Source organism: Electrophorus electricus, chromosome 2 (genome assembly GCF_013358815.1).
Source record: "Electrophorus electricus isolate fEleEle1 chromosome 2, fEleEle1.pri, whole genome shotgun sequence".
Taxonomy (NCBI): Eukaryota; Metazoa; Chordata; class Actinopteri; order Gymnotiformes; family Gymnotidae; genus Electrophorus; species Electrophorus electricus.
The window spans coordinates 31,024,993-31,046,750 of NC_049536.1; the positions used below are offsets into that span (position 1 = coordinate 31,024,993).

The 21,758-nt window shown below is 48.9% G+C and overlaps 1 protein-coding gene across 7 annotated transcripts in view; it reads right to left on the reverse strand.

Moving 5' to 3' along the window:
• The window catches only part of raph1a (Ras association (RalGDS/AF-6) and pleckstrin homology domains 1a), a 49,405-nt gene that overhangs the window by 20,806 nt on the left and 6,841 nt on the right, over positions 1 to 21,758 (reverse strand). For 4 of the 7 annotated variants that reach the window (XM_035535546.1, XM_035535540.1, XM_035535526.1 and 1 more), the window contains exons 2-3: positions 807 to 926; positions 214 to 316 (exon numbers count right to left, since the gene is read on the reverse strand). In XM_035535546.1, coding sequence (XP_035391439.1) covers positions 214 to 316; positions 807 to 926 — 223 coding nt within the window. Of the gene's footprint in view, positions 1 to 213; positions 317 to 806; positions 927 to 1,703; positions 2,072 to 14,971; positions 15,041 to 21,758 lie in introns of those variants that run through there. The other 3 variants (XM_035535530.1, XM_035535528.1, XM_035535532.1) reach the window with 2 other exon arrangements.

Sequence of the window (21,758 nt, forward strand, 5' to 3'; positions counted from 1 at the left end):
TGTGTGAGGCCCTCTCCTCTAGAGGGCTCATACAGTGCTGGAGCTCTGTGTTTGGGCGCCGTGTATTCATACAGCACTTGGGCTGTGGGACAGAACGTGAGAATAGAATATGCAGCAGTATATAGTACACTGCCACACTGCCACACTGAAGTTTACCCGAGTGTGTGTGTGTGTGTGTGTGTGTGTGTGTGTGTGTGTGTGATGTAGACTGACCGTTGATGTTGTATATGGAGAAGCGGTAGGAGAAGTTGGCCATGTTTGTCTCCTGCCTAAGAGGTGCTTTTTGCACTTTCTCTGGCTTTCCATCATCCAGACTCTACAAAAAACACATACACAAACATACACACACACACACACACATTTTAGTCTACACTAACACACACACTGTCACTTTATTTTAGCATGTCACTAAATTTACCAATTTTTTTTTAAGGCTCATGACTTCTATGAACAGGTTAATATAGAAAGAAGCAGAGATACTAATTTATTAGAAATAAACACAGAGGTGCTAGATGTACACATCCTCCCTGTCGAGGCAGGACTGAGAGAACCTCACAAGCCCTTCAGGCTACGCCAGTGGGAGTGACTGACAGGTACAGTGTGTCACTAAAAGCCAGTTTCACTTTTTTTGGATCATATGCTCAAGAATATCTATGGCATCATTAAAAATCAAAACACACACACACACACACACGCACGCACGCACCCACACACACCCACCCACACACCCACCCACACACCCACCCACACACACACCCACACACACACCCACACACACACACACCCACACACACACCCACACACACCTTCGTCAGCTTGTCCAGCTCCCCGAGCCATGCTCCAAACATTTTGTCCAGGTCCTGGTCCTCCTTATCACTGTCTTCCTCAGCGGCATGGTCCAGCTCGTCATCAGAAAGCTGCTCCATCTGAAACACAGCCATGCCAGAGAGATTAAGACCAGCCACTAGACTGGACGCACATATCATATCAGCTCCAGGTTAAAGACGTCAGCTGTTAGCTGCAACTAGCTGTTTATGACAACTGAAGATTTGTTTTTGGTTTTGTTTTTTTTTTTTTGTTTTTTTTGGGGGGGGGGGGGGGGTAGGTGTGGATCAGAACACATTGTGCTTTATGCCATACAAACACAAGAGTACCTATTTACCAATAATATTTTTGCCTTACTGAACATGTACTGTTTGTAGCTTGACTAACTGGCAGTAGTACACTGCCCCCTAGTGTTTGTTTTTTTAAGTCAAGCCCCCTGGGCAGAACTAATGAGCACAGAAGAAGATCCAACACTGCTCATCACACCATGATATGACTCTTGACACCATCTCAATTTCAGACTGATTATTTAACATCTGAAAAGTCTTTGAAGACTGTGTCAAAAGCGTGACTGATTTATTAAATGACGAGAGAAATGACTGTAGTATAAACAGCTAGGGTAAACAGACGTAGCCCGCGTGTGTGCGTGCATGCGCTTGGAGAGAAAAAACAACATGCTCTACTCGAGGAAAAGAGCAGCAGGTTTGAACATCAGCGACTCCAGTCATAAACGGAGTGGAGACGCTGTCACAATAAACAGAGCCATAACTCTTCTGCCACATCAGCTCACATCCACACGCAAACGGAACAGTCACGCGTCCCAGTATTCAAAACAAACAGCCCTCAGCATTCCATCTTTACTGTACGCAAAGACTCACCGGACAAGAGACTACTATCAATTAAACCATACACGTACGACAGATTACCAACAATTAAACCACACGGGCACTTTGGACCACCCAGTCGCACACAGTTGAAGACCCAGGGACCGCATCGTTTTAGTCAGGTCTCGCTGTGGCCAGGTGAGGAGCAGCTGGCAGGGGAGCCCGCGGCACGGAGGTCTATGAAATCATGAAAGGAGTTCAGCACCGCAAACCACGCCTTCCCAGGAACAGAACCGCTCTACGAACTCCACAAGTGGCCAGTGACCCACTGAAAGCGAAAGTCTATATTTTAAAACAGCATGTAACCAACACGCAGGGATTGTGTTCCAGATTCCCAAATATAAACTGTAAATCCTAGTTTTGAAGTCTTGGTGCTACATGGCTGAGAGTGGAATCCGTGTTCACCATTCCGTGTTGGTCAGCCTGGCTGCCTTCTGCTCTTGCTTCTGATGTGTGTGTGGGGGAGAGAGAGAGAGCGCGCAGCTGAGCAAGCGAGGGAGAGTGAGAGAGAGAACAGGAAGGGAATTAAAGAGAAGCCTTGCAGGCAGCAGCGCTACAATTAGCTCCCTGTGGTTAGCTGCTCTGTGATTTGGGCCTGAATTGGCAAGCTTGGGGCGTGGGATGCTCCCTGCGTGACACACACACACACTCACTCAAGCTCAAACCCACAGACCCACACACACACACACACACACCAGTACTCACATTTAGACCCATGCACACACATACACACAAAGATGCACGCACCCGCCCAGACCCACACTCCAATCCACAGGCCAAAAAAGGAGTTTGCTTCAACACTCCCTGCTGACACAGACTAGACCAGCAGGAATGGGTGTGAGTGTGTGTATATGTGTGTAAGACAACCTCTCGCGGAGCCGTGACCTGGGTCCATACTCACCAGCCTTCTCAAAGGTTTGATTACGGACCTCGGGGTTCGCCTTGGCAGCAGCGCCCGAATTCGATGGGATGAGGCCTGGAGTCTGGTTAGCACAGGACAGCGGAAAGGTGTGTGTGTGTGGGGGGGGGGGGGGTTGGGGGGGTCACCCTGGCAATCCAGTTTAGAAGTGACAGGGGGAAGATCACTTACGCTCCTCCAGCAAATCCCAACCCAAGGCCTGCAGGAAGCGTCAGACCTGCAGTAGGAAGGCTGATATCGGATCAGCTGTCCCATGCAGATTAAAGAAAAGACATTTCTGACGTTTTGGCCCATGCAGCTGGAAGCTGAACCGTGGCTCACCTGGTGGTACGAGACGCTAGCAACAGCACGGTCACGGGTATACAGAGACCGTGTGATATATGCTGCTCAATACAGTGCACGTAAGGTGCACGTAGCTGTGCTCCACATGTCTCTGAGGTGAGACAGCAGAGGAAGGGTGCAGGGACAAAGTAAACAAGCGAACCTACAGGGCGACGTGCTGTCACACGCGGGGACAAGCCCGCTCAGGCCGGCAGCTGTGCAGCGAGACGGCACGTGTGATCAAAGGCTGGAGCGATGCCTTCAGCCTGCTGCACACTGTGGTCAACGTCATCCCCGCCGTCCCGTCCTCCTCTGGGCAGAGCGAGAGCTTTGTTTCGCCTCGTTTGGGGAAAAGGTTTACGAACATAACTTGTTCGGTAATACAGCACACACAGTCGAGGGGGGGGGAATGTCAGGACACAGCACTGGACATTTATATCACGCATGTCTCTGTGCTGTGGAAATGAAGCAAAGGGCTTTAAGGTTTTAAAATGCTTACAGAAAACCAGCTGGAGAAGCAGGCCTCGCAACGTCCTAAAACTTAAAACTGGGAGTATGTCATGAGAGCCGTTTAGAGGATGTGTGCGTGTGCGAGTGCGCGTAATGTGTAGGAGGACCGTCTAATGTGAACAGGAAATGGACAGGATGTAATGGATTCCTCCTTCTCCCTCATGGCTTTGTGCATTACGTAACACATCCTCTGTTAATGAGCAAAAAGGCCAAGGCTCAAAATAAATGAATAAATAAACACATTAAATATGAACAAATACATGAAAGTATCTTTGAAGTACACATTAAAAGGTAGTTAATTGCACCTTTTTAACAATATATACAGGATTACCCATTGCACTGTACAAAATGTCAGTCCAAAGTGCTGCTCGTGGGTGTACAGCCTCTGAGAACAGCCTCAGACCTCAGCTTCACGCTGGCATGCAGGCATCTTGGTGCAGCTCCGAAGTGGAGAACAGTACCATTGTGCCTGAGCTCAGGGTCAGAGGTCGGGCTTAACAGGACGAGTCTCTGGACGTCTCTGCTCGTTCTGTCCTGGTCACATGACTGCGCCATGCGCCCTGTCCCTGTAGAGCTCGCTTTATGCTCATCCTAAATTCGGCAGGGACGCCAGGGCGCGAGTGAACCGGCGTCAGGAGCGTAGAGAGGAAATAAAAAACGGTAGCTGAACTGCCGGAGTCTTGCAGTAAAGGCCCCAGCCCAATAGGAATGGCTCCAGCCCAATAGGAATGGCTCCAGCCCAATAGGAATGGTTCCAGCCCAATAGGAACGGCCTCAGCCCAATAGGAATGGCTCCAGCCCATTAGGAACGGCTCCAGCCCAATAGGAACGGCCCCAGCCCAACAGGAACGGCCCCAGCCCAACAGGAAAGGCTCCAGGCATCAGCAGCCCATCAGCCTCTCCAGCCTGTAGCCCATCAGCCGATTCACACGCACTCAGAGTCCCATGTACTCTCTGCAAGATGCTAAAAATGGAGACGTGGCAGCTTTGAAGTGGGTTATGACCCACAGACATTCCTCCAGCTGCACATGCGACAGCCTAAACATAACACAAAAAACATGTGTGTGTGTGTGTGTGTGTGTGTGTGTGAGTTGCGTGCTCCTCTCAGCAAAACTCTGTCGTATAGCAAAGGTCTGTGCAGTCCTTCCTCACGCACATCACTCTTCCATACCAGAGTCCAGCATCTACGAAATTCTGGGAGCAAGGCCCTTCCCCAGTGGGCTAGTCCACAACTCTGCCACTCCAAAAACCTGTCCCACTAAGCATGAATGCTGACTCCTGTACTGTGCTCCAATCAGGCTGGGCTCTTTAGAAAAGGTACACGGCCCTGTTCCCGAAACTCCGGTGTGGCGTTTTGATTAAGATTACTGATTAACGCCAATTGTACACACAGCAGAAAGAAAAGGAACAGCAGAGAGCAGTGATATGGCTAAACCAAGGTCTTCTGTACAGTGGTGAGCTGCATGGGCGCGGAGCTAGCCAAGACCCAGCGCTGGCTCTGACCCAGTCACTTCAGCACAAGCAGGACGGCCCGTTCGCCTGCCTGGCCTGCCAAAGTTGTGGGGGTTGTTGAAGCCTGTTGTTCTTCTGCACAAAGATGAGCCTGTCGAAAAAGGCGGCACGCTAAAGACCACTCGCCCTCCACCAAATAGCGCGGCGGCCATGATGGGGGATGGCCTTAAATATTTTGTTTGTGGTGAATGCTAATGGGTGACTAACACTATACAATACCACAATAAGGTACTCACATGGATTACGTTCCAGCCAAGTTGTGGTGGAAACACACACACACACACACACACACACACACACACACACACACACACACACACACACACACACACACACACACACACGCACAAAGTGATGGAGACAGGGAGAGAGATGGATCGGGGGAGACACAGACAGGAAGTGAGAAAGACTGCAAATTAGATCCAGATCCTCTTTTCTGCCCTTTTCTTTTCAAAGAGAAAACCAGTGATGTTCTCAGCAGTAACTCGCTGGCCTCAGCTGCTATAGGAAAGAATGGAAAGGAACCAAGAGACTCCAGCTCACGAATCCAGTATTCCAGATGTGAGGAGGAGGACAGGAAAAACATGCGCGCGTGCACGTGCGCACACATGCTCGCTCATGCACACATGGTACATGGTGGCCACAACAGAGGAGCAAAAATAGGGAAAGAGGAGACCTGGTCTTCAAACATGTGTTCTTGAGGACTGGGACGAGCCTCTGGGAGCCTGTGGGAGTTTTTCCTCCCAGCACACGTGTGCTCAGCGTACGTTCCCCTCCGTCTTCCTCTCACGCCCAGGGGTAGCGGGATGTGACTCTTCACACACGTCGCACCCACATGAGACAGACGACTGGGGCGCCTTCCAACCGCGCTTTACTGCAGGAGGCTCAGAAACGTTGTTCATTAGCCATTGGTTTTTTTATTTTCCCAAGAATGTGCGTCTCCACGTTCATTGCAAAACAGTCAAAACTAACAAAACAAGACAAGAGCCGACCTGCACCCCGCTAACCGTGAGCGAGAGTGCAGACGAGTGAGGGACCGGCGCTGCGGGCCGGGCCAACGCAGTGCTCGTAAAACGCACAATCCCTCCATCATTTCAGTCAGCAGCACCAAGAAGATGAAAGGAACCGCTCCAACAACTGCGGCGCGCAGCAGGGACGGCCGGCCAGGCAGTCAGCCAGGTCGGTCTTCGCTTGCTTTGTGTGTCCCGCAGGTCTGTGTAGAAAGTCAAGGGGGGCGGTTTGTCACCGGGGTGGTCGTTCGGGGCTTCCAGAACCCCAGTCAGTCCCCTTTTCAACACCAGGAAGCTCGCAGGGGCGGCGGGAGTCTTCTTGCATTATCCGTTTCCGTGCCAGCAACCCATAACGAGAAGCCCGGAGAGCTGCAGGAGAACAGGACGTCGGCGAGGCCGTACGCGCTTTCGCGTGACGAGGGCGCGACGGGATCATGGAGGCGCGGGGCCGCTGCTGGTTCCTACCACGCTTGGGCGTATGGGAGCAACCGCAGGGCCTGTTCCCAGCATGCAGGGAATGACATAATCTTTCGTCATCATTACTACGCTGAGGAGCCTCAGTGGAGAACAGCAGGCAGTAGGTATTCAATATAGTAGTGAGTATTTTTCTTTAATGGAAAAAGGATGGTTTGTATGTGACTGGGTGCCATGTTGAAAGATGGACGCTTCAAAACGGGAGGATAAAAAGAAAAAGCCCGGCACGGGCCAGCTTGAACGTCTGCGCTGGAAGACGCCGTGCATGCCATCAAACAAGCGGGCCAGCCAATCCCCTCCCCTGTGAGATGTACTTCCCAGCAGCAGTCGGTACGGAAGCCGGACGGGGCCTCCGTCCCGCCCCTAAATGCGTTTTCAACGTGGCCGCATGTTCCCGTTTGTCACCTCACTCCAGAGGTCCTGTACCGCATTCCAGCAGTTGACCTGTCGCCTCCAGGGACGAGCGTGGAACCGCGGCAGCAGCTGAGAGCGGCTGAAGGTCTCGTCTCCCTCCTGTCGGTTTCTGTTCACACGCTTCTTCGTGACCCGCAGCGGTTTGAGGGACTCCCCCGTGTACCATGTTTCCGCCCAGCACGCGGTGCTGTGTTAAACATCTGTCCCAGCATTGAGACAGCCGTGCCCTGCTGTACAGAGCTAACGTACCAGGTTTTGCCCCACAACTCTACAGTGCAGAGGCCTTAAACAGAGTATGAGCATTCATGGCTTTCTAAGGCCTGGGAGTGCCGGTCTAGTGATGCAGCAGTATAGAACAGAGCTGATGAGGGGGTGTCACATTGTGATACTGGAGAAAAACAAACCAGAAACGGGAGTTAAAAATTTGGGGAAAAAATGGAATCATTATTGCAGACATTTCGACTAGAGAACAAGCATAGGTACAAATTGCAGTTGTGGGATGCAAAATATCGTAATAATCATATGATGTCATGGGATTGAGACTTGCCAACATTATTTTGACAAAGGTTATTTACATTTGTTGGATCATGCGAAAGTTATGATTCATCAAATTCACCACAATCCTGTGAAACGCCTGAAAATGGTCAAGGGAGTCACAGAACACACGCTTTCTGTTAGGGGGCTTATTTTCTTATTTATTATACAAAGTCTCATAAATGTTCAAAACAGCAACAATTATACCACGTCTCAATTATTCTAAACCGCAAAACTGTCGACAGCAGCTTTTTTTTTAAACCTCCAACATCAACAAGAAATAAAATATTCAGTAAAACCTTTTCCTTTCGTGTAAAGATATTTCGAGCTCAAAACTCGAAAAGAAGATGACAGCGGAGGGCAGCAACAGGACTCCGTCCGGAACGCCGTCCCACTCGGACAGCTCGGAGCGTCAGGTCCCCCGACCAGCAGCAGCACGACCACACGGACCAGAGCGAAGAAGGATAACGATCAAACACGCCCATGCAATTAGATTTTAGAATCATTTATTACAACCCCCACCGTCGGTGCTTTTTTCGCGTGCGCGTTTGTTTTTGTTATTGGTCTGTTAGAAAATAAGGTTTTTCACTTGTCTGATAACAACAAGACCCGGAACGGCTAGAAATTCAGGGAATGTACACATAATGCCACCTGTTTTGGGGTCCTGGTGGCACCCCAAGTCACCCGAGGCCGAGGAATAAGGAGAGTGCCACATGGATAACTCCAACGGAATCCGCAAGATCTCCACTCAATGTTCATTTTTCCAGCGGTACGAGCCGGGCCCTGTTTCCAGCGCTCTCTCAGTGCATGGGCTCAAACATAGCTCTGGCACAGAAGAAGAAACTGCTAGGGAACGCAGAAAACACATGGGGGGGGGGGGGTCTAAGGCTCTTACTCCACTCCTACACTAACAAGGAAGACGGCCCTCATAGCCATGAAAAACAATCTTTCAAAAACTTTTAAATCCTGTCCTCAGGAAACCTTTTTTAAATTCTGTTCACCATGATCAAAATGTTTTCACTTCTCCAAAATGGATGCAGGCTCTTTCTCTTTAAAAGCTATTAAGAGCTATTCGGTAGAATGCAGTCACATTGTCTTGGGCGAGCGTTCGGCGTTGGCAGGGCGGAAGCACTGCTCGTCACCTCCAGACAGGCTGTCCTCAGACGTGACCATGGAGCACAGACGCAGGCCAAAACAAAGCCCTACTGAGTCTGCCTTTGATAAGAGGGAAAAGCATTCACAGGCTACAGACCCGGTCCCGGTCTATGTTGCTGACCTATAGACGTTATAGCACAGGAATCCTTGAACCGTGAACCTCAGGTTTGCTGCCGTGCATTGAAAAAAAGAAAACCGTATGCAAACTACCCAGTCCAGATGCCGACTTTGCAAATCGAGCTCCTGAGCTCGAGGATTTCAGCCGCTCAGAATAGCGCTACAACCCTCGGCTTACGAGTGGCACCATTCTTCCGCACGGTCGTCACTCTCTCCACACCTGATGTCACCTCGGTTTTCCAGATGCGTCACAACACTGCATCCTGTGCTAAAATAAGCCTGGATGTTAATAGTACAGTGTGTATTTATTCAGGAAGACTTGCCTTTCTGTTGCTGCCTTCTATTTATAAATCACCTCCTTCCATAAACAAAGACCCATTCAGTGTAGCTTTGGGGTTGAATGCATGTGGTGATGGACAGGATTGTAGTCTAGCTCTTACGCACACGCACACACACACACACACACACACACACACACACACAAACACACACAGACACACGGTAATAATAAAAGACCTCTTTACAGTGATTCACATAGCAGATATTTGATGTCCAACAGCCAAAGCCTGTCAATAACGTCTGATTTAGGCTCCAAGATGGTGGAAGAATGAGGTGTTGAGGACAAACTGCACATTGGTGTCCATTTGCTGGCAGTTGCACATACAAGACTCACAGCATCAACTGGTAGGAATACCATCCCTTTAAGGAGTGAGATTTTAAATCTACAGTGTTATCACTCAAACATGTCCTACTTCCCACAGGATTCCAGTTTATTCTATTGTCAATGTGATAGTTAATTCAATGCAGAGCTGTAAGGTTTAGGACAATGGACATCTGGTCTGGTAAAAGTGTGGCTCTGAGCAAAAAAGAACACATGACAAGAAAATGCCATTTTCTTATTTCTCATATTGCAGGATGGAGGTCTATGATGCTGATTTTACAGGTTATGTGAAATTACAATCCATTCACTCAGAGCCAGGAGCTGTGTTAAATCTCCAGAGATTAGCCTATCATCAGACCATATCCGCATTCACACTGCAATTTCAAGACCTTTCACTGTACAAGACTTTGGAATGAGCTGTATGGCACTGAAATGATAAAACCCAAATGATTATGTTAAGCACAACTGTGTGACAACAGGTAATAGAGGACATACAGATGTGGGCATTAGAGGGGCTGAATGCACGCTTACACCTTTCTGCCAAAATTAAATCAAACTATGTTTAACTGCAATATTAGTGGCGTTCAAATTAGAATGAACTTGTGTAGAAAAGTATTTGGTACCTCACTACGCCACACAAGCCAACTAGACATCAATACGGTGTAATGTGGTATGCAGGCACTGCTATGATATTACACCTAAATATTTTGTAAGCACTAAGCAGAACAGTGAAAAGCACAAACAGGGCACAGACACCATTAAACAGTCATAAACTGATATATGGTACAGGCCCAGGGAAAGTTCCAGCTGCAGCCGTCGACCCTGACCATGGTTTAAAACACAACAGGGCCCTTTCCCACACCATCTTCTACCCAAGACGATGAATAATAATCATGGAAATCTACGGATCCTGGTTCGAGGACGCACTGCGGCCCAGTCGGCAGCTGCTTCCCAGCCACCCAGTTTAATACCGGAGCTGTGACTCCTCCAAACATTCCAGCCAGTTTAACACCGGAGCAGACGTTCCTCCAAGCATTCCAGCCAGTTGCCTCCTGTCTGTCATGTGTTTGGCTCCGTGGAGCGGCAGAGCACGGGCCTCATGAGAGGAGGGCAGAGGGAAAACCGGTTTTCTCAAAAAAGGGAAACTGCACTCCATAAATCAGGCATCAGGAGTCCATCACACAGACAGGCAGTGCGATCATATACGAAACCAACAGAGACATTAAGTGGAGAAAACGGGCAGTGGGAAGGAAGGACAGAACGGAAGCCGAGGGCGCCTGGCGTTGCCCGACAGATGGAAGACGGCAAGACTGATGTCCGTGTTCACGCACAGCTAAGCGTTGTAAATAAGCAGCACGCATGCCGCCGAGCCCCTCCAATGGGAGAGAGGATTCACGTGCGGCTCTGCCAATCAGAGCAGCTGAGGGAGGGTGGCCACATGGCAGCAGCATGCGACCAGGCCGCCAAAGGAACCCACGTTCTGAGTGCAGTGATGCTCGGGAAGCACATAACTTGGGTCCCATATAAGGAGTGGATGAGAGCTGATAAACCTGCTTTAGAAAGTCCATCTGCGATTTGCTCACAGCATAGAAAAGGTGCAGAGGACACCGTGGGCACTTCTTAAGCTACATGAAAAGGCTGCACAATATATCGTTGATGGTTGTAACCGGATACTGGTTGTCGTGATACTGATATGGCAGCTTATCTGGAAATAATACAACCTCTACCAAATCAGAAAACCCCGTGCTGCGCACATCCCAGACATTCTCTCGGTTTCTGATCCCAATGAATGGAAACAAATTTGATATACATAATGCAGGCTAATATCAAAATTTCACACCAATAGTTTACTAGTGTGTGATGTTTTGCATGGTAAATCACAATCAAAACATGATGCAGTATAATTGCAGTGTGAGGTTTTGTCCTTATTGTGTGGCACAACCAGAAGTGTACGATGCCCATGTTGGGACTGCCTCACACACGGAACGTGGTTCTCGTCCTCTGGATCATAGCCTGATGTGCTGGCCGTCAGATGCAGCGCCTCCGGCTAGACAGGACAACCGCTCCGGTATGCTCCTCACGGCTAAAAATCGATTTGGTCCAACCTGGCAACGCACAGGGAGGAGCAGAGCACGTTTTCCAGTTTCAGCGCAGGTTGTAGTCTGCGGCAAATAGTCCAAGTTAAACACAGACCAAGACATTTCATAACCGAAACAGTGTGTAAACAGGGTACATCGTCCTAGCAACTGCATATTTCTACAACGGTTCCAGGCTTTCAAATCTACTTTCAGTAAAAATGTAAACTCAAATTTTTTTTTTTAAAAACCACAAAAAACCTGTAAATATTTTAGGAACCTCTCAAACTTCACATGCCCCCATGGACTTCACAAAGGAAAGGAAAGTCCAGGTTAAGACTCTATGGACTCTTAGGCTACTAACGCTATAAACACTAATTAATGCGAGAACCAACACAACAACACAAGCCCTAATGTGAATAATAAACTGCGTGGGACTTGTGGAAACACCCTGCCGCTGTTCACTCTACCACAGAGCAGTCAGTGACCTTGAGATCAAAACTGATGGTCTTGAAATATAAAACTGGGCTAATCCTCTAATGGTCGCACCTCAGCTGGAGTGAAGGTGAAGTCAAAAAAGGGGGGATACCGTCTGGCATAAGGCCCTGGGGAAAATGAGGTAACACTGCTCACAAACACTCGATCCGTGGACGCAGGAATATTTCATGTAATTTCAATGCCCCACCCTGTCCCTTATTCTAACGTGAAAATTTTGCATAGACCAGCACAGCTGGTGCTACTTTCGCACACAGCAGGAGAGCCATATCTGCATGGCGCCCATGCACACTGACATAACGCATCACACGGTAAATCGACGGCATGAGTTATTCCCTCTGTGACGGTCTTTGAGGAAGGAACCCGGCCTTGTGCACAAATTTATAACGTCGTGCGAGAAAAGCGGTACGACCCGAGTGTGTGCAAACAAGGCCGCCAGCACGTAGGTCGGCACGCCGGTCCTCCAAAACCGTTCCCGTACGCACCAAGGGCACCGCACTTTTATGCGGCGCAATAAGATCGAGCGGTGCAGAAAAGGGAATTCATATATGAGGAGTGACGCAAGAAGCTTTCAATCATTGGGACGCGGGAACGGGGGGGGAGAGAAGGAGTGCACAACAGGCTAAATGCACTTGGCAGTCCTCCCTTACCAACATTACCCAGAGAACACAAGCACCACTCCTTCATTTCCTGTCACCATTCACGCGTTCCTTATCTCTGGGAATTCTGAGTTGCAGTGGCAGCCATTTTGCTTCTTAAACGAGCAAGAATTGACATGCGCCTCAAAACACAAAAAGGGGAAATTGCTCTTTAAAGGCTACAAATTGGAATGGATCATGACTAATGAGCTGAGAGGTCTTCTCTACCATCAGTAGAAGCGGGGCCTAGAATGAGAAGTTATGTAGTAGATATATGTATAGAAGCAACGTAGTCATAACACCCTCTGCACCAAACCACTCCGCAGACAGACACTCTGTCGCCATGCCAACTGGCCCAGGCTATGCGGACGTCCACAGAGCCACACAACTCGGAGGCTGGCAGGCTCTCTGTTTCCTGAAAGGAAGAAAGTCGACATCGGCGGGGCCCAGAGACCCAGGGTTTGCACGGCGGCTGGGTCGCATCAGAGCCAGTCAGCAGCTGAACTCCAGGGAGCCAAGAGCAGGGCACGGTGGCATGATAAGTGCTACTGCGAAAGAGCGGCACATTCTTCTCCTATCGGGACGAGGGCAATTAGAAACCCGACGCGTCTGCAGAGACACCCAGAGGGAGCTTGAACTTCTGCAGGCAGGTGCTGAAGAACTCAAACACTTCCGTTTGGCTAAGGCTGCAGACACTGGCTCCAATAAGATGCGTCATTAGCCAACCCAATGACGTTACAGAGTCCTGAAATTAGAGAGTTAAAAAACTTTTTTTTTTCTTCCTATAAACCAACAACAGATTTATCACTTTTATAATGTTATCAGCTAAAGGCATGCTTTACTGTTCTCAGTGTCCCTCTATCGCACATCTTTCAAGTTCAACTTTGCCAGCAATCTTAAACTTAAAGCAAAACAACTTCAAAAATACATTTCCCACAAAACAGTGTTGTACAAATGTATCCTCAGACAAGCAGGAGACCTGCTTACATCCCGAACATAGCACCTACACAAACCCTTCTCCCACCCCAACACAGTCCCTTCTCCCACCCCAACACAGTCCCTTCCTCCACATACCAACACTGACCCTTCCCCTACACCAACATTGACCCTTCCCCCACACACCAACATTGACCCTTCCCCCACACACCAACACTGACCCTTCCCCCACACCAACGCTACCCCTTCCCACACACCAACCCTTCCCCCACACACCAACCCTTCCCCCACACACCAACCCTTCCCCCACACACCAACACTGACCCTTCCCCCACACCCCAACACTGACCCTTCTCCCACATACCAACACTGACCCTTCTCCTATACCAACATTGACCCTTCCCCCACACCAACGCTACCCCTTCCCACACCCCAACACTGACCCTTCCCCCACACACCAACACTGACCCTTCCCCCACACCAACGCTACCCCTTCCCACACACCAACCCTTCCCCCACACACCAACCCTTCCCCCACACCCCAACACTGACCCTTCCCCCACACCCCAACACTGACCCTTCTCCCACATACCAACACTGACCCTTCCCACATACCAACACTGACCCTTCTCTCACATACCAACACTGACCCTTCTCCCACACCCCAACACTGACCCTTCTCCCACACCCCAACACTGACCCTTCTCCCACACCCCAACACTGACCCTTCTCCCACAGCAACTGTGACCCTTCCCCTGCTTATACTGGAAGGGGAAAAAAAAACAACCTCTTAATTACTGTTCCAGACAAGCCCAACATCCACCTCCGCCACGTCCCCTCTCGTTGCCTCCGAGCTGGAGTAAGCAGCTTCAGCCCCCTCAGCGGGGGGTGGGGGCACACTGAGGGCTCCTCTCAGCAGGACAGGACGGGGTTAATAACCGTGGGGGCTAATAATGCAACTGATGGAATCTACGGCCCTTGTGCTGTGACAGCAAGCCAGCAGACACGTGGGGTTGTAATTCAGCGAGATCAGAGGCTCCCGGAGGGGAAAGTGTGCAGAACGCCCTGGACGACTCTCACGTAGCTTCATTTCACATGGAACCTTCAGCCTGACTCAACAGAAAGCATGCTGTGGACTCCCTGCCTTCAGCCTGTGTTAGTCCATATTTTGTTCGGCTTGTCCAATAGAGGCTGATTTTAAAATGGTCTGCTCTGCCTCCCGCACATTATGCTCTTCTCAACACCATCATTGCTCTGTATAGAAATGTTGAAAAATATATAATGAACTGTTTATGGCAGGTAAAACCCCAGACGTCTGAGAGAGCACTTCAGAGAACTTCATCAGCCTACCAGCCAATTCTTCCACCTTCTTTTAAGTCACAGGAAAGGATTCGAGAGCCAAGAAATGACGATACAATTCTCAAGGATACTGAAAAAAAAAGCAATAAAAAGAGTGCAAGCTGGGATTTGCTGAACCTGTGAAGCACTTACCTTTGGTTGAGCTCTGCTCCTGATCCAAGCTGGCCGCGACTCTGGAATGAAAATGTGCCCTCAATCACTCTGTCAAAAAAATAATACAAAAGACGGCAATTAATTCAGCGTGCAATAACTCATGCCTTTAATGTGCTCACAGGCTGAGGTTCTGCAAGGTAAGCAAAAAGCAGACAGCTGTAAATTCTTCAGTGCACAGGAGGAGGTGCACGGGGGGGGGGGGGGGGGATAGGGCAATGCAAGCTAACGATGTAGCGGTGGAGGGCTCGCACGGACTGAACGTAAAGCAGTAAAACCAAACGTGATCAAATGTTCAGTGTAAACACCCTTTCACCAACAATCTTTGACTACGCACGGCTGTTTGGAGGATGCCGTTAGAAGGAAAAAATGCATTTATCAAACGCAAACGCAGGCCTCTGGTCGCACGCGTGGCTCCGGAGGCAGATGCTGACAGATGTCTGAGCCAGTAATCAGCCTGTTGCCAGTTCTGGACTAAATTAGAGAAGAGCTGCCCTAGGACAATAATCCATGCTGCACGCTTATAGGCTGCCACTTCTCATCATGCGCGTTTGTAAAAGCTGATATCTGTCTGTAAAGTGTCCTTGAGCCTGAGAAAGTGAGAAAGGTGCTATACAAATGTAACTAATAATTAATAATAATAATAACAACAATATTAATCCTGACGCACTTCACCTGAACAGGCTGGCAGATGAGAAACCATCACAATTCTAACATTTGAATTACAGAAGACATTTGATGTTTGAAAGAAAAATAATAAAATCAAACCTCCTTAACAAATGCAGTAATTAGTGTTGTGTAACACAGAAAGACGCTGTAACAACAAACATTTGAGCCAGCAAACGGCTGGAACCTGACACACTCCACGTACACAGAGTGGCCAATGCGCATCTTTTGGTGGCGGTTCTGAGTAACCATGCGTCACGCTGCATTAACTGCCGCGGGGAACATCTGAAGCAGCAGGCAGAAGGGCGCAAGTGGCAAAGGGCTCCCTTTCACATGCGCCGAAGTCAGAGTGAAGCACCATGGAGCGGACGGACACCATTTACAGCAGTGTTTATCCTGGCAGCCGCAAGATGGGCACGCGTGACCCGGTGTCTTGGTTCTATAAATGTAAAACGTGCTTGTCTGTCAAAATCACTTCCTCTCTGCGTCGACCAAGCAGCTGTGCACTAGAAAACTGCACTGGTCATCCATACGAGGGTCTGCCTTTTACCAGCTCCCTTAGGATTGTTTGTTTGTTTGTTTGTTTTTGTGTGTGTGTGTAGAGCAGGAAGTGCATGGTACTAGCAACACCAAAGCCACATAGCCCATTCCACGGAGCATGCACACTGTCATACTGATAGCATATGCACGTCTCTCTGGAGAAGAGCGTCTGCCAAATTCTGAAAATGGAAATGTATTTAAAAGCAGGTGTGATGCTCTATTATACATTGCATAACCTATTATACATTTCATAACAACAATTAGGGATGCTTGTAGTTTGAAACAGACAATGTAAGATCACAAGATAAAAAATGAAAGACATGTTCAAATGTGCTGTTTTCAAATGTTATCTTGGCTGCAGAATTATCTCATTAAAAACCGCCATTTTTTAAACTGCAAAGGTGAATACCACAGAAAGATTTCATTCAAATAGTCTGTGATTCAACTACAATACCATATGCGATCTGCATGTTGCAAAGTGAACAACTCAATAATCCAAATAGTTCATCAGGAGGTACCAGCACCCATGTGAGTGATCTGGGGAGCACTTCTCCAGGCAACTACACCAGTAACACCAGTGCCTACTGTATCATCGCTGTGCAGTTGTGATGTGCTGTTCCAGTGCGGGTCATGCGCATCATTCCATTAACAGCAGCGTAATCTTCCCTGCCTCACAACACCACAGTCTGACTGCACCCTTTTCAGTGCTGGCATTCACCAAGGACGCCTAAGTGACTAACCCAGCAAGGCCACTGCACGACACCTCCAGCCACAACAGGCGCCGTCGTTCGCAATCGAGGAGACCAGAGGGGAGGTATCCAGCAAAGGCCAAGCTCACCCCCCCCCTCCCCCCCGCGCCCTCGGCAACGTGAGGTCAATGGAGCGGTTACTTCTAGAAACCACCTCTGTCCTTCTGGGAAGGCCGACGCGCGCATCCGTTTCTGACATAAGTGAACCACTGGGCAGGAGGAAAAGAAGAAACGGGGAGGGTGATTGTATATACTGAGGTATGCATTAGTAGAGGGGGCAGGGGTAAGTGTATATAAGTATACACCGCAGTATACATTAGTGGAGGGGGGATAAGTATACATAAGTATACACTGCAGTCTGCATTAGTGGAGCAGGTAGGTCAGTGGCAGGGGTGGGATCCAGTGTCTGTCATACAGCATCACTCTAGCAGCCGGCCAGGCGGTACTTCACGCGCACGAGTACCGACCTGGGGCTGGGCCTCAGCATGCTGCTCGACCAGCGCACCACTGCTCATCGCTCAGAAAGAGACACGCTTTCATACACAGCTCTGGCAGTGTGGAGCTGAATTCAAAGGGCTGCATGTGCACACAATCACGCACACACACGTATGCACATGCATGCACATGCATGCACACACCTGCTGCCTGTTACATTTGCAAAAGAAAAGTGTGTGTGTGTGTGTGTGTGTGTGTGTGTGTGTGTGTGTGTGTGTGTGTGACCCTGCAGCTCTCATTTCAAAGCCTCCTGCCTCCCAGACAAGACTACTGTATGTTACCCGAGGCCAGTCTGTGCAGGTAGTGGGCGTCTGGGGTGCTCTCACCCTCTCAGACTGCACCACTAAAGGTGAAACCAGGTTGCCAGCCTGTGTACATACTACATCTCAGCCTTAAATCTAAATATTTAAGCAACCAGACAGCCAGGGAGATGACTGCAAGAGTTCTGTTAGCAGCAGACAGATAGAGTGACCAGGCTCTGGGAGCCTTTACCAAGCCAAAAGGACTAGATCCCGAGGCTAATCCAGCCGAGCCCTGAGCTGCTGCTAGGCTCCAGAGTTGCCTCCATTACACTCATTGTAAACAAAGTGAAGAACAGTCTGGCAGTTACACTCGTAGATGAATTTTTTTTTTAACTGCGCTTCTTTCCCCTCCTTCACGGCCGGCACCATTAGGCATAATGGAAGAAATGGAAGAGGAAGAGCAAAACCTGCCAGGTGGAGGTTGGCACCAGCAGGCAACTTCTCAGACAGCCTCTATGGTCAGGAAGGGGTCTTCTTCGCTCACTCAGCAGCCGCTTGCTTCTCACACCACTTTTGATGCCAATGAGGTCTGCTGTATCTGTTGCAAAGAGGAGGCATTCCTCATAAAATCTGAACAGTTACCATGGTCTGAAACCAGCTGCTATATCAACACAATTCTGAAGTGGACCATTTAGGCAATGCGCGTTACAGGTATGTAGACGCGCGAGAGAGATGGTGCCAGTGGCGCTCCAAAGCCCGGGCTCAGATACAAACTGAACGACACACAGATGAGGTCCAGACATGGGCCATGGAGACTCAGGAATGGCCCTGCTGCCTGGAGCAAGTCAGTCCTCCTGTAGTATCCAGTACCAGCTTTCTCTGGGCACGTTACTCCTCAGTGGGACAGTTATGCATCAAGCTGCTCAGGCATCAACCTGAGGCCTGACTGTTCTCCCCATGTTATGGTAGTGCCACGTCGCTCAAGCAACGCGGTGATGCAACAAGTTATTACACCACCTATTGCAAGGCGATCTCCTGCAGTGGACCTTTGGCTAGCTAGGCCAAGCACAGGCAATCCCAAAGAGGAGAGACACCACAGTCCGAGTTCCTTGCCAGTGTGGAGTTCAAAGATCTCTTGGGTGTTCCCATCCAGCAAGCTTTAATTTGCACACTTTGTTTAGGATTACAACATCACGGGGTAAGAGGCCCTAAAAAAAAAACAAAACCTAGAGAACAAACATTTTTGAGAGAATTAGAGTACTGTGCAAATGTCTTAGGCCATCATTAGATTTGTTGTTTTAGCAATGGTATAATGACCACATATAATTATATATCAGTCTTTCAATTACAATATAAACAGAAAATACAGTAAATATGTAAACAGAATTAAAAACACAATTCTCAGAACAAAATGGTTTCTATAGGCAAAAGGCAGTATTTCTGCATACAAATTTCATGTATTTTCTGGTTTTATTCTAATACAAATACAAATTCTATAAAGAGACTGAGAAATAAAACAACAAATGTAATGGTGGGCCAAGCCTTTTGCACAGTCCTGTATCTCCACAACATGGCAGGACCACTGATGTAACCCAGCTGCAGACTGGACACAGCACGTGCCAAGACGTGCAGCAGGTCGAGTCTGAGCCAAGCCTGCACAAACACTGGGCCAAAGGACAGCAGTTTCTGGGCACTTCAGGGCGGTTTCTTGCTAGGCGGAAGTGATGGGCAGCCGTGGGCGGGCAGCCTTTTTTCTCTCTCTCTCTCTCTCTCACACTCTCTCTCTCTCTCTCTCTCTCTCTCTCTCTCTCTCTCTCCTTCATATTGATCTCTCTGCAGACTATGTGCTCCAGTAAAAGCACTGTAGCTTGGCCCTTCAACTCCAGCTTCACATCACTGCACTCTTTCAGCTACCCTTACAAGCCTGCTCCAGGAACAACAGGAAATCTGCAAGCAATCGAGAATCGAAAGCATTGAAATAGCATCATTAGGTCTAAAAAAAACCAAAACAAAACCACCAAACCAAGAGAAAAAAAAAACAACAAACAAACCCCAAACTATAAGACAATTATACCCCAAATCTAAGTCTTCATATATTCGTCTACATCTGAATGTAAACAGGCTAAGGAGGGTCAGTGTCATTAACATGTCGGGACAGGAACTGGTGCAACAGAAGAAGGAGAGGCTGCCTGGATGAGGTCTACCATTACGGCCCACACATCCCCACGCTGGAGACTCACACCACAGCCTCCTCTTCTTGACTAGCTTCTGGTGCCACCGTAACAGCTGCCGTTCTGTTCTTCCAGTGCGGGTGTGCATGTACTTACACATACACCTGCACGCCGCACACGCCGCACACGCCGCACACGCAGCACACGTAGCACACGTAGCACACGCAGCACACGCAGCACACGCAGCACACGCAGCCTTGTCCGTTCATGCTGCCTCTCTGAGCAGGTGAAACGTTCTTCACACGCAGCACACCAGCTTCTCCCGGGCTGGCTGCACCTCTGCCACTCCGCCAACCGCACCCCGGTCTCTGCTGCGGGAGAAGAGCCACGTGCTGGTGGAGAGCAGATTTACCACATCCTTACACCCTTACGTAGCAGATTTACTCCACCCTTACATAGCAGATTTACTCTACCCTTACAGAGCAACTTAATTACTCCACCCTTACACCTCCACCCTTACGGAGCGGAATTACAGCTGTTCCGCTGGCTGCAAACGAGCAGCAGCACCGCAGGAATCACCCAGAACTCCTACATGGACGAGGACTTTCGAAGGCAGGACCGGGAAGGCTGCTTGAATTTTGGCTAACATGCATGGTTTCCAAGGAGATGGCGCTGAAATATGAGCCATCACACCGGTGTCGGTGCCAGTTTATCAGCCCAGTATTTAAAGAAACACGCTGGGCTCGGAAGTCACTACTGTCACCAGAATCCACCTGTTCACTGAGTAATTATGAACATTACAGTCAGGCCAGACACTTGTGGAGATCACACATGTCAGCTTTGCTGTTAGTAGGCTGGGCAGCCCAAACTGGTAGGCTGCAAGAGTCAGTTCACGTGAAGGCCTGCTCACAAATATCAGACTACAGATATTTTAAAGCTTTGGGCGTCCGACATAAAACAACAACAAAAATCTGTTGTATGTTTGCTTGGGTTTGTTATGTGATTAAATTGAAAAGGTCTACAGTCTTAAAATAAGTGCCACGCCAAGGGAAGGGCATATAAACCCATGGCAAAGGGTGGAACCGCGGTGGAAAGCATGCATTTAAAGAAACGCTTACATGAACACAGGAGGGATTGTGCTTTTTTTTTTTAAAAGAAAAAGCTGGCAGATGACTGTGCACAACATAATGGGTCACTTCAGGACACCACCTATAACGTCTGATCTTTCAGGGTTCCACCCTCACAAAGAAACAAACCAGAGAGGCCAGGTAGCCACACTGGACCCAAACTTTTAACTTCTTAACTGTAAAACCTCTCCAAAAATAACGCTAAAAAAGGAACCAAGCCACTAGATACAGGGAAACGGGGACTAAGAGCGCAAAACAAGAATGGCTCTGATCAGGAAACAGGAAGGAGAAGGACCACAGAAGGAAGGAAGCAGCATCGTGCTACGCTTGCAGAGAGAAAGGTGGCTCATCTGCACCCTGGTAGCTGACAAACAGCTCGCACACAAACATAGTGGTGGTCCGTATCTACTGCCCTTAGTCCAGTGTTTCCCAAACCCACTCCTGGATTAACTGGATTATTACTGTCTTCCGATATAATGTCGCACGTCTATTTTAAAGTTCTGAAGGACTTGGTGATTAGCTAACGAGTAGAATCGGGAGGGCAAGAAGTCTTTGGAGCGTGTCATGCATGGAATACTGTAGGACTGGGATTGGGTAACAGGTTTAGTAAATTGAATAACAGTCATTACACACTGCCTTGGCTAAAGACATGGGTTTAAATGTGTGAACACACACGTGCGCATGAACACACACCTCAACAGTCAGGAGCCTTAAATCATAGGCAAACAATACTTTGGTGAATACTCATCCAGTCACCTGATTTGGGGGAAAAAAAAAAA